This window comes from Ammodytes marinus (genome assembly GCF_949987685.1).
Source record: "Ammodytes marinus genome assembly, chromosome: 7".
Lineage (NCBI taxonomy): Eukaryota > Metazoa > Chordata > Actinopteri > Uranoscopiformes > Ammodytidae > Ammodytes > Ammodytes marinus.
Genome location: NC_137211.1, coordinates 30,963,410 through 30,979,134, shown reverse-complemented (window position 1 = coordinate 30,979,134; position 15,725 = coordinate 30,963,410). Strand labels below are relative to the sequence as shown.

Below are 15,725 nucleotides of genomic sequence, written 5' to 3'. Positions count from 1 at the left end.
AGTTTTACAAGCCTGCAATCTCCCCGGTTCATTGCTTCCGTTGGACTTCACTACGAGACGAGCGAAGCGTACCTGAACCGACCTGAACAGGCAGCCCGTGTTAATCGAGCGCCTATCTCGCAGCAGAAGAGCTACAAGATGGCGCAAGCAATATTTGAAGTGCTTGAAGGTAGGAAGAATGTGTTAATAACCGCATTACTACACACCAATAAAACGTGACTACGTGTTTCAAGCAATGTCAATATACCAGGAGCCTTTCCGTTTGCAGGGAGCTTGCTATAAAACCATGCAAAGGCGTCTATTAATGTAATGACAATCCAAACATCCCATAGAGGGGAAGTGGGACTGTAAACAAACACATTGACTGTTTTTCAGACCTTGTGGACAGCTCTTGACTCACATCGTTATGCAGTCAGTCCGTTAAATTCTACTCTGCTAGACTGGATTTGGGGCCTGTTGCATTTTTGCAACAGGCCCCTTTGATGAAAATACTATAATGTTGCTCTAGCACTTATTCAATTCATGTGTGGATTTACAGCGACTTTAAGTGTTGTGTAGGCTATTTTAGTCTCCTCAGGCAATAGTAATCATCATCGTCATTGTTATTATTTTTAGACCCCCATTTCCAATTACGTTTAATCTAATAGCGTAGTTATTATCAAAACCCAAAATTGGCAAGGGCATTGTCATGACTGTAGAAATGTTTTTTTTTTTTTTTGTTTTTTTTTTGTCAAGACAAAAAAAAACTTCCATCTCCAGGGCCAGACAATGTTCTTCCCCAAGTCTCAGTCTATGTGTACAGTACTTAAGTAAAGCGTATAACTTCTACCCTTTGTCCTCTGTCTTCTTCAGGCATGGACAACCAGACGGTGCTGGCCGTGCAGTCTCTGCTGGATGGACAAGGTGGAGTTCCAGACCCAAACAACCAGAACGTCTCTGGGACATCAGCTATCCAATCCATGGGTAATAAATAAAGGAAATGAAAGCCGAGAGATTACAAACCAAATAGTTTACTTGTCTTTTAGAATGTGTATCCTTGCTGCTTGTAGCCAATTAGAACAGAATAGAAAAGCCAACCAGCCAGCCAGTGACCCTCTGTCATCTTTAAAATAGAGTATGTCTGTATATTGTAAAAATCTACCCCCCCGCCCCCGTTTCCCAATATTATGGCATCACTACTTTAGTCCAGGCAAAATAGCGTTTTACGACAGACAAATTGTAAAATATTTTTTTCAGCTCAGATCATTTCTATGAGGTGTCCAGAACAACATACTAAAAGTCCTAAGAAATCCTAGTTGAGGAAATATGTTAAATTCTCATCAATCCGAGATTTGTGCCAATAAGGCGAGACACCACCCCAATAGGGCTATTTCTTTCCTTTACTCCTATCAAAATGAAACTTTACGGGCGCCCTTTGCTCAGTTGGTAGGGCGTCCCCCCCCCCGGGCCGGGCCCAGCAGCAGACCCGGGTTCGATTCCCGCCCGCGGTCGATCTCTGCATGTCACTCCCCTCTCTGCCCCATTTCACCTCTATCTCTTCAAACTATCAATAAAGCATGAAAAATGCAAAAAAATAAATAAATAAAATATTTTGTATTACAAGTTTTTTTTTTTTTATAATTTGAATATGCAAATGGGCTATACACTAATCAAACATGCCCAAAATACACCCAAAGAGGCTTAATTTTTTTCCTTTACTCCTACCACAATAAAACAAAGTATACATGAAAAGTAACTTTTTTTGTATTACAAGTTTCTTTTGAAATTTATTTGAATATGCACATGAGTTTGTTTTAATGTTTTTTTTTAATCCAGCCTGGATCCTCGACCCCTTCTCTGTGGCTCTTGGTTCTGACACCCCCTATATCAGTTCCTGGTTTGTTCTTTGCTTAGTTCTTCCCCTCTGGGTCATATTCATCTGATAAATCAGGCAACTGTGAGTTTGTGCAGCTATACCACGACATTCTCCGCAAATGGCAGTGCAAAAGAATCCATGTTTTTTGCATGTGCATTTATTTGTGCTGCAGTCTTTCTTGCAACAACAGCCGACTACATCTAGTATTTCTGATGGTGCCGCAGGCTTATCGTCATTATTGGCCTAAATCTCCACTCCAAAACATGCCACCCCCAGTCTTTTGGGCCCATCATTTGGTAAAAGACCCGAAGACTATGGAACTTTGCAGCTGAAGTTGGAGGGAGAGTTTGAGGTTCCACTGGAGATGAGTTACTGTATCTCAGCATGTCCAGTGATACTAGAGCTTTTTCACCTGCTGCAATGATGATGCTTTTTCGCACATTTTCCGGTGACTGGCTGAACACCTTAGCTTGTTTGAGAAAGCTAGTGTTATTCTTTACTTTTTTCAGTGCCATTCCCTTTCCTAAGCCAAATAGATGAGACGTAGAATCACAGCCTGAAATGGCATGGATAAAGAGGAGGTTGTCTGGTTTTTGTTGCTTTCTTTGGTTCTGGTGCCAGAAACAGCTCCTGTGCATTGAGATCAGCATGATGCAACAAGAGTACTAACAAGTGACAGTTGAGTATGCAAGTTTGTGTAGGCGAGAAATGCCAGGATAAGTACTAACTTTCGGGAACATTTTGTGTATGGATTGATAGGATACTTTTCCTACTCAACCGCCCCACAATGCATTGCTTCTTTTCAAACAACATGGAATGTTTTTTTTATTCTTTATTGCTTCTGAATACTTCAGTGTAAACAGTCCGACCAACCTCGCATACACAATTGATTGTTAAGTAGACAGTATGTAGTATATACATGTTGAGTATGTAGGAGGGAGGACATTAGTATGGCTGTGTGATCACATACTAAGGCCCTGTTCTCACGGCAACACGAAACGGTGCAAACGCGGAAAAATTCCTGCGGTTGCACTATATCATGTCCATGAAAACAGCAAACGCAGGCATGAAACCGCAAGTTTTTGAGATCTACTCCCAGGGAGGATTTTTTGGAAAACACAACGGTTTTGGTTTCATGTGAACACCGAAAACATGCATGATACCATGCACCCGCCACTTTGTCTGGGGAAAGATTTGTGCTCTGCCGCTTTTTCTAGCAAAATAAACTTGTGTACACGGCTCTCTCTACATTAAAAAACACTATCCATAGTTCAGCGTGCAGCGGTTAAGTTACTGTTCAACAAAAGGAGCATTAAGGCTACGGCTTCACAGTAAAAGCATTTCACTGGCTAAACATTAACAGCATTTCACCGGACAAACGTGAGTTGACTTTTATTTTGAAGTACGCCTAACAGGAAAAGTAGCCGCTCACAAAGCCCCTTCACTATCAGCATGTCTTCTGTTTTCACGAGTTCAATGCGGTGAAACAAGAGGACAGAAAGCTTGTCATTTACAATACTTGTAAGTAACCCCAAGCTTACACCAACCGCTTTATGAACGTTAGTGGCATTAATTTTCGGTTTCAGTAAGGTTTTATGCATCAAATTGTACCGGAAAAGCTATCTACTACTACCTTGTACCGCCCACTGCTGGCCTGGCATGCTTACTACATCGATTTCGTCCCGTTTCCTCTGAAAACATGTGCACGGGTGAAGATGTCAGATAAATTGTGTCTGAACGGGTTTTTTTTTTAAAACCAAAAACGGGAAAACTGTCACGTTTTCACCGTGAGAACAGGCCCTAAGACTGTCTTTTGTTCTGGCAGAGGCAATGGCAGTTTGGACAATGAGCACATCTGCATCGTGCTTTGCATGGTCTGTGATAGACCCCGCCCTCTCAAGTTTAACACTGAGATAAACCAAGAACCGTTGTCTCTTTTACCATACATGGAAAAACCTGCTTTGTTCTACGTCACACAAGCCAGGATATTAGGCACTAGGGGGCCGTTGACGGCATCGGAGTGTTGAGGCTGTGCACAGCCACCCCAGACAGTAAGCAGGGAATACGTCTAAATGCACATACGTCATTATCTGACACTTTGGTAGCATTTACCATGACTGTATTACATTATAACAGCATTTATAGCTCAGAAAAGATGAAAAAGCACAATAGGTGCTCGGTAAGGTCAATAGCCTATAAGTCTTTTTGTGGAAAGTGACCCAGGTAAGTGGGGCAAGTGACTTTAAATGTATCATGTTTATGCATAGGTTAGCTTACTGTATGGACATGAATTTGTTAGTTATTTGGCCCCTGTTTTTTCTCCTTGTGACTTTATGGCTTCTTAGCCATATGTCAATTAGGCCTGGTGTTGAACTCATTTGCATATTTAAAATAGATTTTTCCGAGAAACTTGTAAAACAACATTTTTACTTTTCATGTATACTTTCACTGTGTAAATTTGATTTTGATAGGAGTAAAGGAACAAATGAAGCCTATTTGGGTGTATTTTGGGGTAGCCTATATTCCATTACTGTATTGCTAATTTGCATATTCAAATTAATTTTCAAAGAAACTTGTAATACAATTTTCTTTACTTTTCATGGATACTTTCATTGTGTGAAGTTTCATTTTGATAGGAGTAAAGGAAAAAAAAGCCCTATTGGGATGTATTGTTGTCTCGCCTTATTGCCACACATCTCGGATTTATGAGAATTTAACATATTTCCTCAACTAGGATTTCTTAGGACTTTTAGTATGTTGTTCTGGACACCTCATAGAAATGATCTGAGCTGAAAAAAATTATTTTACAATTAATAAAAATTTTGGCCCCAAAATGCCTTAAGGTGCGAACACACTACACGCGTTACCCGCGTAAGATTTACGTGCGTAACGCAGCTAAAATGTTGCTTGATCATTTTGTGTCAAAAATGGTTCTACGCGAGTAACGCGCGTAGTCTCCCTCCCGATATTGTATTTCCCCTAATTAACCATCGCTGCGATGAGACCCGACACAACAGCGTGCATGTCCGCACAAAAACAACAACAACACGGCCAACAACTGTGCCAAAAGACAAACTGAACAGCACAAATAGCCTAGCATTAGAACAGCATTGCATATTCACGGCAGCTACATAACAAACACAATTACAGCAGCATCGGTGCACGGCGGCACAACATAAAGCCAAGTAGCCAACCTGGCTGTGACAGGGGACCGTGGCTGGCGTAGATCAACACCGGTGCTTCGCTGTACTTGTTGTGAAAGTCCCCCGGACATAGCCGTCATGTTTGGGTTCATAATATGAGGCGCTAGCCGCCCGCACACAACCGGGTGAGTTATACGGCGCTAACTTGTTTTATCGGCTAAAGCACAGCCGAACATAGTCCATTCTCCTGGTTTACTCTCCCCACGTCCCCACGGCTCGGCTGCCCGCAATACATTTTCCTCCTCGGTGTCTCTCATCAGCCTCTGTGTACACTGTTCTCCGACTGTGCCAATGTATGTGACGTCGGGTCAAGCCCAACGCTGATTGGCCAACGCGGCTAATCGTCACGCGTAGGAGCGTAAAAAGTTAAATTTTTTGAACTCTGCGCGTAGGTGCGTATATACGTTGCTCATACGCGGCTAACGAGGCTAAAATGTTGCTTTAGCGCGAGTGACGCATCTACGCGCCATGTACGCGCGTAAACCAATGGTTCCCTATGGAAAAATAGCCGATTTTATATGCGTCTGTACGCGTGTAGTGTGTTCGCACCTTTACTTTGCCTAGCCTTGTGCATACCTATTATTTTCCAGATGATAAGGACAATGCGTACATTTGGCCTTGAATTGAGTTGGAGGGCTGTGTGTAGGCTTGCAAAATTCTGGGAATTTTCAGAGTTGGAAACTTTCCATGGGAATTAATGGGAATTTTGGGAATAAACAGGAATAAACAGGAATTTACTAAATTTAAAGAAACCCAAATGCACTAAATTTTTCTAACTATGTTATGTCAGTCCTGGCAAAGGATATAGACAGTAAAAAGCAGTTTTCTCAACTAAGTTTTATAATATTTATGAATATTTAAAGCTGGGGTGGAGGATTTGGGGAGAAAATGGCAGTTGGGATAGAGATTCGAATCCAAATACCTCAACCGCTCCACTTGTTCTCTTTGGTCCCTCCGCTATGGTCCCTCCCTGACACGCTCTACAACAAAGTCGTGCCAAAGTGAATGGAGAGTCCCAACAGCCAATAAGAACAGAGAATCGGAGCCTCGCTCTGATTGGTCAAAGTGTACAGCTCATGTTAACTTTGACCAATCAGAAATCACATACCCCAGCTTTAATTTCAAATCAGATTTTCTAAAAAGCTTATTGAGACACCCAACTTGATATCATATATTGATTTTTACTAGACCAGGTTTACAGAGGCTTAAACGGTGATTTAAATATAGTTGGGGACAATATATTAGCATAATCTTGACTAAAACAACCAGATTTCATGCAAGTACACTTGGCAAGTTGCACAAATCACACCGCTTACTGCAGGGGTGCTGAGGCCATGCCCCCTACATGCACTGTGCATTCCTCCATCACATGAGGGGCTTTTTACTTTATTTATTGAATGGGTGGGGTCAGACATTAATACTTTACTCAACATTCATAATTTTGTTGTTCAGTGAAATTATTATTCATAAAATAATCAAAACTTGATACAGTTCTACTTACAAATAAATCTGTTCAAATGAAATGTTTTTTAATTGTATGATTGTGCATTTATGTCTGCTTATGACCAAACATAATGTTTATATGTTTAGATTAATGTTTGGATATGATCATTTAATTACCGCCATTTAGTTCATTCCTATAATTCCCAATTGTGAATATTCCCCAAATTCCCGAGCGAAAGTTCCCATGGAAACTTTCCTGAAACTTTCCACCCCTTTGCAACCCTAGCTGTGTGCCACCCTGGGACTGTGGGTCCATGGTCTTACTGGGGTATCACTAGGCAAACTGCTTCAGTTAGAAGGGTTATTCAGGGGCTGTTTATACGACAACATGAAACGGTGCATCCGCGAAAATATATAATTTACATGAAAACAGCAAACGCAGGCATGAAACCGCAAGTTTTTGAGATCAAGTCCCAGGGAGGATTTTTTGGAAAACACAACGGTTTTGGTTTCTTGTAAACACCGAAACCATTTTCCCTAGTAACGCTGACGTCACGGCTCCACTTCACGTATGCGTAGTCTATAACATTTGCTGTCAAAATAAAACTACCCACACGTGAGTTATAAAGTTAGAAGACAACATACCATGCAAGGTGTCTCCGCGGCACCATCACTGTGATCAGCGGAGAGTGTCGTGCAGGGCTCAAATATAATACTCGCCAATTTTATGATCTCCCAAAAAAACCCTCTCCTTTTCACAACCTCCACCTTTCTGAAAACCTGTGTTCAAAAAATGCGGAATTGTGCCCAAATTGCCATTTTGAACCAGAAAATTAGCACATTACATGACCTTTCAAGTGGATGTCACAACAAGGGTTTTTTTCTGCACTGCCCCTCTTTGAAGAACCAGTCATGGAGTCACCATTTTTCTTCTTCTTCTTCTTCTTCTTCTTCTTCTTCTTCTTCTTCTTCTTCTTCTTCTTCTTCTTCTTCTTCTTCTTCTTCTTCTTCTTCTTCTTCTTCTTCTTCTTCTTCTTCTTCTTCTTCTTCTTCTTCTTCTTCTTCTTCTTCTTCTTCTTCTTCTTCTTCTTCTTCTTCTTCTTGTATTCATTCCAAACAAATCTCTTTTGCGGTGTGAAATGTTAAATGCAACAGCCAACAGAAAAGAGACTGACAACCTCTATGTTTTATTCGTTGGAGGTGATGATGCATCCAGTGTACAGCCCTGTAGGTCTGCTATTATTCTTTCCCTGCATTGCCTCAAACAGATAAACGTTTGTTTCCCTTCCTCCAGACGATGAAGACGTCTTCCTGTGTGGGAAGTGTAAGAAACAGTTCAACTCTCTGCCTGCCTTCATGACCCACAAGAGGGAGCAGTGTCAGTCCAGCAGCCCCTCTCTGTCCACTGTGTCCCTGGCCTCCACCAACGCCTACACCCCCGTCCCCTCAATCAGCTCTGGACCACAGACTCCTGCCAACAGACAGGTGAGGAGGATAGAGACGGGGGTTTTATGTAGGGGGCGGACTAATTCATGCTTTGATTAATGTTCATTTAATGGTGAATCAGTGTATAGGGTTAGGTAATCTTTTGTTTATTCATCTTTTCAATCATACAGCATGTGAACTGATTATGAAAGAAGGAAGTGACTTTAAAAAGAATATAAAATCTTTAGTTACACATGTTTTCTTTCCTGTGCGTGTTCCTTTTTCTGTACCGAGACCTCAAATAGAATTTACCTGTTGGGTGTGTTACTCCACCCCCTATCCATCAGGTGTCCACGTACATCACGGTGCCTCCCTCCCCCCTGACACACACTCTGGTCCAAGGCAACGTGTTGGTCAGTGACGACGTTCTCATGTCGGCTATCTCAGCCTTCACCTCCATAGACCAGCCCATGGCCGCCATGCAGACGTCTATACAGGTAAGATGGATGCTAATGAGCTACTAGCTAACTCTGGTGAAATTGTTTTTCAAATTGTGCGCTGTTCCAGTAAAAAAAAATATGATAAAAAATTTAAATAACAACAGCGCAGCATTACACTGTCATTGTTTGGCCTGCTGTCACCGTTGTATGTGTGAATTAGTGCTGTGTTTCAATGTTCAATACTTTTTTTGGCGCTGACCGAAATGCCTCCATACCATGGAGCATCGAAAAAAAGATAATCCATGGTATTACCAAAATTTCACTACCTAAGGGGTTTATCTCATCAAGACAGTGGGCCAATAAGCCTGCAGCGTGCTTGATGGGCCAATATCTAAACATGCTGGTGATTGGCTGTGTGGAGGCCTCTAGGAAAAGTACAATAGGTTACAAAATGGGTTATGCAATGTGCATCAGTCAACCTTAGACCTTAGTGAGACTTGGACCTTTTCATTTTGCTCTGACAATATTTGCCCTGATTCATTGTATTGTTTCAATGTTGCTCATACATTTTATTGGAGCAGCAGTGGCTCAGGAGATAGGACATTTGTGATAATCTGAAGGCAGCCAGTTTGATTTCAGATTACCACAACTTTTCCCAAGTTTATTTTTCTTGCCATAATGTGTCATGTTGTTAACAGATTTTAACAACATGACACATTATCGAAGTCATCCATCTGTATCGGTATCAAACATTTGTGAATGATACCCAGCCCTAGTCCTAAAGCATACCATACACTTAACATAAGATATTTCAGCTTCTTTTTCTTGTTTGCATTGCAGAGTAACCTGAGCATGCACACAGCGGGTGTGTCTTACCTCCAGCACCAGCACCACCAACACCACCACCACCATCCCCACCAACACCCTCAGCAGCAGCAGCAGCAGCAGCAGCAGCAGCAGCAGTCTGCCCACTCCCAGAGCCCGGCCCAGGCCCAAGCCCACCCAGCTGGCCTGCCAGCCCAGCAGACCCTCTCCTCTGGAGGCCAGGCCAGCCACAGCAACTCAGTGGTCCAGGTCTACAGCACACTGCCCCATATGGCCGCAGAGATACACACCCTGGGTCTGCAGCCTTTCCACCCTGTACAAGTCAGTACAAAGTTTGTTGTTTGGTTACCATCCTAGCATGAAATACATTATTATGCAGCACTATTTAAATGTCAATCCATGATGCTAAAGGAAGAATATTAAATAAAACTATTAAAGACCACCTATCGTTTTCTTCTGATCCAAATCAGTTGGTCAAGTGAACCAGAAAATGAAATGCAGCGGTATAAGCCTTTTGAGAACGTTCTCACTGCTTTACAATTGGTCAGAATTTCCAATAAGGGAAAACTACAGAAAGAAACTACAGGAAGTAGATCGTCTTCCCTCATCTCATAATACATAGCGCAGCTGGCTATGAGAGTTTCATTACACAGTGCATCCTGCAGTTGGGTCCGACTCTGTCCGCTCACGTTCTCACCACAAACGGAACAACACCAGAGTTGGTTCGGAAACGTACCGAGACCATCTCTTCCACTCTCGGTTCTCTTGTTTGGTCTGCTTTTGGTGAGGACCCTTTATGATCTCTGTGTTATCACCTGCACAGATGAACCACCACTGCAAAAGGTGGAAACAAACCTGAATTTGTTTCAATCAAAGCAAACAAGGCAGGTGTGAAAGAGCCATAAGACAGAGCAGTGAGCCGGTGTGTGTGTGTCCCCTTCAGGTGCCCAGTCAGTGTGTGGAGAGCCAGTCCTTCAGCAGCCCTCCTGTCTACAGCCCGGGGAAGCAGTGCACCAAGACAAAGGTCTGCAGCATCACCGCCAACCTGACGGAGCTGGGACACTTTGAGAAGGTCATTATCCCCAAACGGCCGCGCAGCAGCAAGAAGAGCTCAGACACTGGTACAGTATGTTAGGGGAACACACCACCACACACTGGCACTTTGAACTTCTTCTAAACCAGCTGCTAGTTTTAGAATGATCTGGACAGAAATCATTCCTAGGTGATATCTGGTGCTGCTCCACACACTCCTGGCATTTGACTGCTTTCATACCAAACTAAAGGACCGCCTCCCTACATTTAGTGAATGTTATAATACTCAAAGTTATAATACTGATAATGCCAATAGCTTTCATCAATAATAACAATGTACTACAATGAATACATGTGTTAAAATCATTTCATATAAGTATTTCTTAGTCATTAGATGTTAAGGCTAGTTATTATTTAGTGAAACTGCACACACAAAGACACACTAATGGTAATCAACACGTATGAGGATGATTGTAGGATTACATATTCATTCACTGAATTTCCCTTTCCCCAGCAGAGCAGCTGAAAGACAAAGGTCCAAAGCTCACTTGTCATTTCTGTGAGAAAATCTTCTCCAAAAACTTTGATCTTCAGCAGCACATTAGAAGGTGAGTGACTTGCCTGCTGGTCGACACCATACCCAACTAGAAAATACACTTTACAATTCATAACTGAATAAACAAACCTTATTCACAGGAAAATGTGATTCCTGGAACACTGTTTAAAAGCTTTTATTTTCTTTCTTTTTCGTTTGGTTCCAGGTTCCTCAAAATAATTTATGAAAGTATTATTCAATACTAAGAATTATATGTTGAGGAAATATCTTTTGTAAACTCCCTGCAGGCTCTGTAAATGTGACGTGATCTCCCTCCACTGAAACTACATAGTGCACCTTTAACCCAGAAGAAAGGGGACTCCACCCAGTCATGACTTTTCTCTCTCATCTTCTCCCCTACAGTCACACGGGAGAGAAACCCTTCCAGTGCATCGTCTGTGGCCGAGCCTTTGCCCAAAAGTCCAACGTCAAGAAACACATGCAGACACACAAGGTTTGAAACACTTTATGAATATACTTTTTTTCTGTTGATTTTTCCTTTGTTCGCGCTGCAAAATGCACTTTAAACAAGGCCGGATAGACAACCCTCTTTAATGCAGCTTTGCTTAACACACACTCCTTTACTGTTTGATTGGACTGTTGGTGTGATTAAATGTGAGTCTTATGTTGTTTTGATGTCGTTTGAGCCACAGACTGAAGGCAATTTTCTGTCACTATGTGATAAACAATAACGGCCTCCACACACATCCTACCTCTACTGCGCGTCTACCTCGCGTCTGCGTCTGACTTTTTGTCACTGACCGTGTAATCAACCTAGAGCGAGCACACATCCAACCTCAGACGCACTGCTGATGCGCGTCGGAGGCACGTCTGCAGCAACGCTCCCCTTTACCTCAGGAGGCTCGCCTATTTTTTTCTGAGAGCCGCGCGTCTCTCTCGGGTCTCTCTGCTTTAACTGCTAGAGAAATACTCTGCTGCGAGTCATATTGACTTAATACCGGCAGCTTTCGCTGTAGTTTCACCATTTCCTGGTGTATCCCTTTCAAAATAAGACTTCCAACAAGCGAAAAAAAAAAAAAAAAAAAGGCAATGGGGCGCACGGATTACTGTCCAGACTCAATATTAGACTCAATATAAATCATATGCATCATAAATGACAGGAAAGAACTTAATTTTTAATGGGAATTATCTATGAAAACTCTATGTAGAAAGATAGGGCTTTTAGAAGCAGCGCTGCAGCAGCAGCTGCTGCTGAGACGTTCCATGTGTGTCCGAGAAAAGTCCGAGAGACGCAGCAGTAAGGTAAGGCGACGCGCTCCAGAGGTAGACGCAGGATGTGTGCAGAGGCCGTAATGTTTTGTTAATTGAAATTCGCACATAAAAAACTTCCTCACTAGTAATGACACACAGATTGGTTGCTGTCATATTTATAATATTGTGGATTTTAGAGAATGCTCAGATTTTAGGCAATAGGCTACTAGCCAAACAATTCTAATAAATTACTTAATGACTGTTTGCTAAGCCATTGCCTCCATAATGCTACACTTGTTTTAATTTCCCCCATGGTAAATGTGCAGTTACAATAACAGTGGCAGATTCCCATATGTATATACTGTATATTTCAAGTTTAAAAAAAATGTGTTGTTGATTTTCAAGCCAGTGAGCCTTCATTAAGCCGGCTGAAATGACTACCAACAGATTGTTACCGGGTGTAGACAGTAAAAAGAAGGAGAATGACTTTATTAATCCACACAGGGGACATTCAGTCGTCATATTAACACTCAGGCCTGAACCACACAGGAGCTAACTTCAATGAGACTGTGGTTGCTTGTGTTGAGTTGTGTTCGTTTTAGTTTGAATGAGCCCTCGAGTTGTTCTCTGAAAAAGCCAATCAATAGCCAATCAATAGGATTTTTGTTTTTTTTACTGTCAAACTTTGTGTAAAAGAGATATTTCTTTGATTCCTCCGACAAGATGTGAACACAGTTTAGCAATAGCAACTGGCTGTCTTTATCTTAAAGGTGTGGCCTATGGGTGTGGCCAACACAGTATCAAGACTACCAATCACAGTAAAGGTGGTACCACTGTCCACCAATGAGGAGGAAGGGGGCAGGGAGCAGCCGGAGGAGGAGGTGTCACAGCAGCACAGTGCACAAGCTGAAGAGGAGGCAGCTCCAACAGGTAATCTCTTTCCTATACCACACTGAATGGGAATGACATCTAGCTGCCTGTTTCTTATGCCTACTAGGGGTGGGAATGTCTTGGCTCCTCACGATTCGATTTGATTCCGATTCTGAGGTCAACGATTCGATTCAAAATCGATTCTCAATGCATCTCGATGCAATTATTTTTTACGTACATACCTATGTGTGATTTTCAAAAATATATTTATATACACATCTGAGTTTGCTACTCAGTTTGCTAATCACTTCCTACTTTTGTGATGATCATTAAATACAATCAACAGATGAATTACCTTCTCAAATAGGGTATTAGAGAAAAAGCTTTTTATGACTTTCTATGACCAGTGCAATAATCAATACAGCTTTCAACACAATATGGAAGTATGTAAAAACTAAACCGATTCACTTTAATTTTCTTTCTACTCTTGTGAATCATGTTCCTATAGGATTTCTATTCTATTATTTTCTATGTCATTTCAACACATTGTGCAAAAAGTTTGGCTTGGAATTCAGCTCTAATACAAAAACGTAAACAGACACAAAGCCAGTGCAGGTCAAATGGGTTTGCTGCTCTCTGCCCTTTTGTCGCCACTTTTAACAACTCGCATTGTGTGGTGTGCATGCGCAGTGGCGCAGGAAATACTAATATTAAATACTAGTAAAAAAAAAATATATTTTTTATCAATCGATTATTAACTTTTATGAATCGATTCGGAATCGTTCGAGAGAGAATCGCGATTAATTGGAAAATCGATTATTTCTCCCACCCCTAATGCCTACCACACACTACTAGCCTGGAAATCAAGCCCCATATCTAGAACAATAGAGGGTCTGGCCACGATCAATAGACCTTCCCAACTCAAGGGACGGCTCCTACTCGTGCATTTCAAATGCCACTGCACGCAATTTGAAATGCACCTGTTGGAAGACCAAGAAGAAGTACTATAGAATAAATAACTAAATACCTCTTCACTTGACATTGTGGAAAGGCTTGAGGCAGTGGTGGATCATTCCATCTTTAGTAACTAGCTTCTTGTCCTTGAAGGCCACCGAAGATTCTGTAAATTCTCTGCAAGGGAGCGTTGATATCTAGAACTTTCACCACTAGATGCTGCTATTACACACTGTACCTTCTTTAAAGTAAATACAATGGCTGGTTATAGAAGCTCCAGTGGAGTTGGAGCAGAGTGTGACTGAGGCCCAGGCCAATCAAGAGAGCAGCCCAGTGGAAGGCATGCAGAACGGGGATCCACAGGCACTGATGCAGGCCAACCATAACCCACAGTGCCACGCTCACACCAAACAGATCCTGGTGATTGACAGCTCCTACCAGTGCCAGTTCTGCTCCGGAAAGTTCAAGACTTACTTCCAGCTCAAGTCCCACATGACCCAGCACAAAGGGGAGCAGGTGAGAACATATGAAGGGTAGAGGGGATGGAGCACGTCTGACAGTTAGGTGCACTATGTAACTTTGGGTGTGTCAGAGAAGTGAACATTTTATAAGGTACATTCTCATAACTCAATAAGCAAACTTTGCTCGTAGGAAGATTGGATCCCTGGAACACTGATTGATGTTAGAAAGCTACCTTAAACGTTTTTACCAATATAAATTTACCATTTATACTTCAAGTAGAGTAATTGGGGTAGAACATTGGATGTGTGTGTGTTCTCTCTTACATATCCCTCTTACATGAACAACAGTACTAAACCATGCCGACACGTCCCCGCAGGTTTATAAGTGTGTGTTGAAGACTTGCTCCCAGACCTTCCAGAAGCTGGAGCAGTTCCTGGAGCACATCCGGACCCACCAGGAGCAGCTGACCTACCGCTGCCACCTCTGCAGCAAGCTCTTCCCCTCTCTCTTTGAGCTGGGAGTCCACCAGTACTCACACTGCTTCTGTCCACAGCAGAGCACACGCAAGGAGGCTACAGTCTACAGGTCAGCACAACCACTCAAACTCATACAGGTGAAACTCGAAAAATTAGAATATCGTGCAAAAGTTCATTTATTTCAGTAATTCAACCTAAATGGTGAAACTAATATATTATATAGACTCATTACATTCAAAGTGAGATATTTCAAGCCTTTATTTGTTATAATTGTGATTATTATGGCTTATAGCTTATGAAAACCCCAAATTCAAAATCTCAGAAAATTAGAATATTACATAAAATGAATAAAAAAAGGATTTTAAATACAGAAATGCCGGCCCTCTATAAAGCATAATCATGCATATGTACTAAGTACTTGGTTTGGGCCCCTTTTGCACAATGTATTGCCTAAATGCGGTGTGGCATGGATGCTATCAGTCTGTGGCACTGCTGAGGTGTTATGGAAGCCCAGGTTTCTTTGATAGTGGCCTTCAGCTCGTCTGTATTGTTGGGTCTGGTGTGTATCATCTTCCTCTTGACAATACTCCATAGTTTCTCTATTAGGTTCAGGTCAGGAGAGTTGTCTGGCCAATCAACACAGTAATACCATGGCCAGTCAACCAGTTACTTGTGGTTTTGGCACTGTGGACAGGTGTCAAGTCTTGCTGGAAAAAGTAATTCAGCATCTCCATAAAGCTTGTCAACAGACAGAAGCATGAAGTGCTCTAAAATCTCCTGGTAGACAGCTGTGGTAACTTTGGACTTGATAACACAGTGGACCAACACCATCAGATGACATGGTGCTTCAAATCATCACTGACTGTTGAAACTTGACAGTGGTCTTCAAGCCCCTTGGATTTTGTGCCCCCACTCTTCCTCTAGACTGTGGAA

The 15,725-nt window shown here is 42.0% G+C and overlaps 1 protein-coding gene across 1 annotated transcript in view; it reads left to right on the top strand.

Annotated features, from left to right (window-relative positions):
- Window positions 1-138: 138 nt before the first annotated feature.
- znf341 (zinc finger protein 341) overlaps window positions 139-15,725 on the top strand; it is a gene marked incomplete at its 5' end in the record, with an annotated part of 29,328 nt that continues 13,741 nt past the window's right edge. The window contains 11 exons of the mRNA XM_080030602.1: window positions 139-169; window positions 853-963; window positions 7,796-7,986; window positions 8,274-8,423; window positions 9,207-9,512; window positions 10,135-10,312; window positions 10,738-10,831; window positions 11,182-11,272; window positions 12,801-12,960; window positions 14,126-14,370; window positions 14,693-14,901. Of these exons, the coding sequence (XP_079886728.1) occupies window positions 139-169; window positions 853-963; window positions 7,796-7,986; window positions 8,274-8,423; window positions 9,207-9,512; window positions 10,135-10,312; window positions 10,738-10,831; window positions 11,182-11,272; window positions 12,801-12,960; window positions 14,126-14,370; window positions 14,693-14,901 (1,766 nt within the window). The remainder of the gene's footprint in view (window positions 170-852; window positions 964-7,795; window positions 7,987-8,273; window positions 8,424-9,206; window positions 9,513-10,134; window positions 10,313-10,737; window positions 10,832-11,181; window positions 11,273-12,800; window positions 12,961-14,125; window positions 14,371-14,692; window positions 14,902-15,725) is intronic.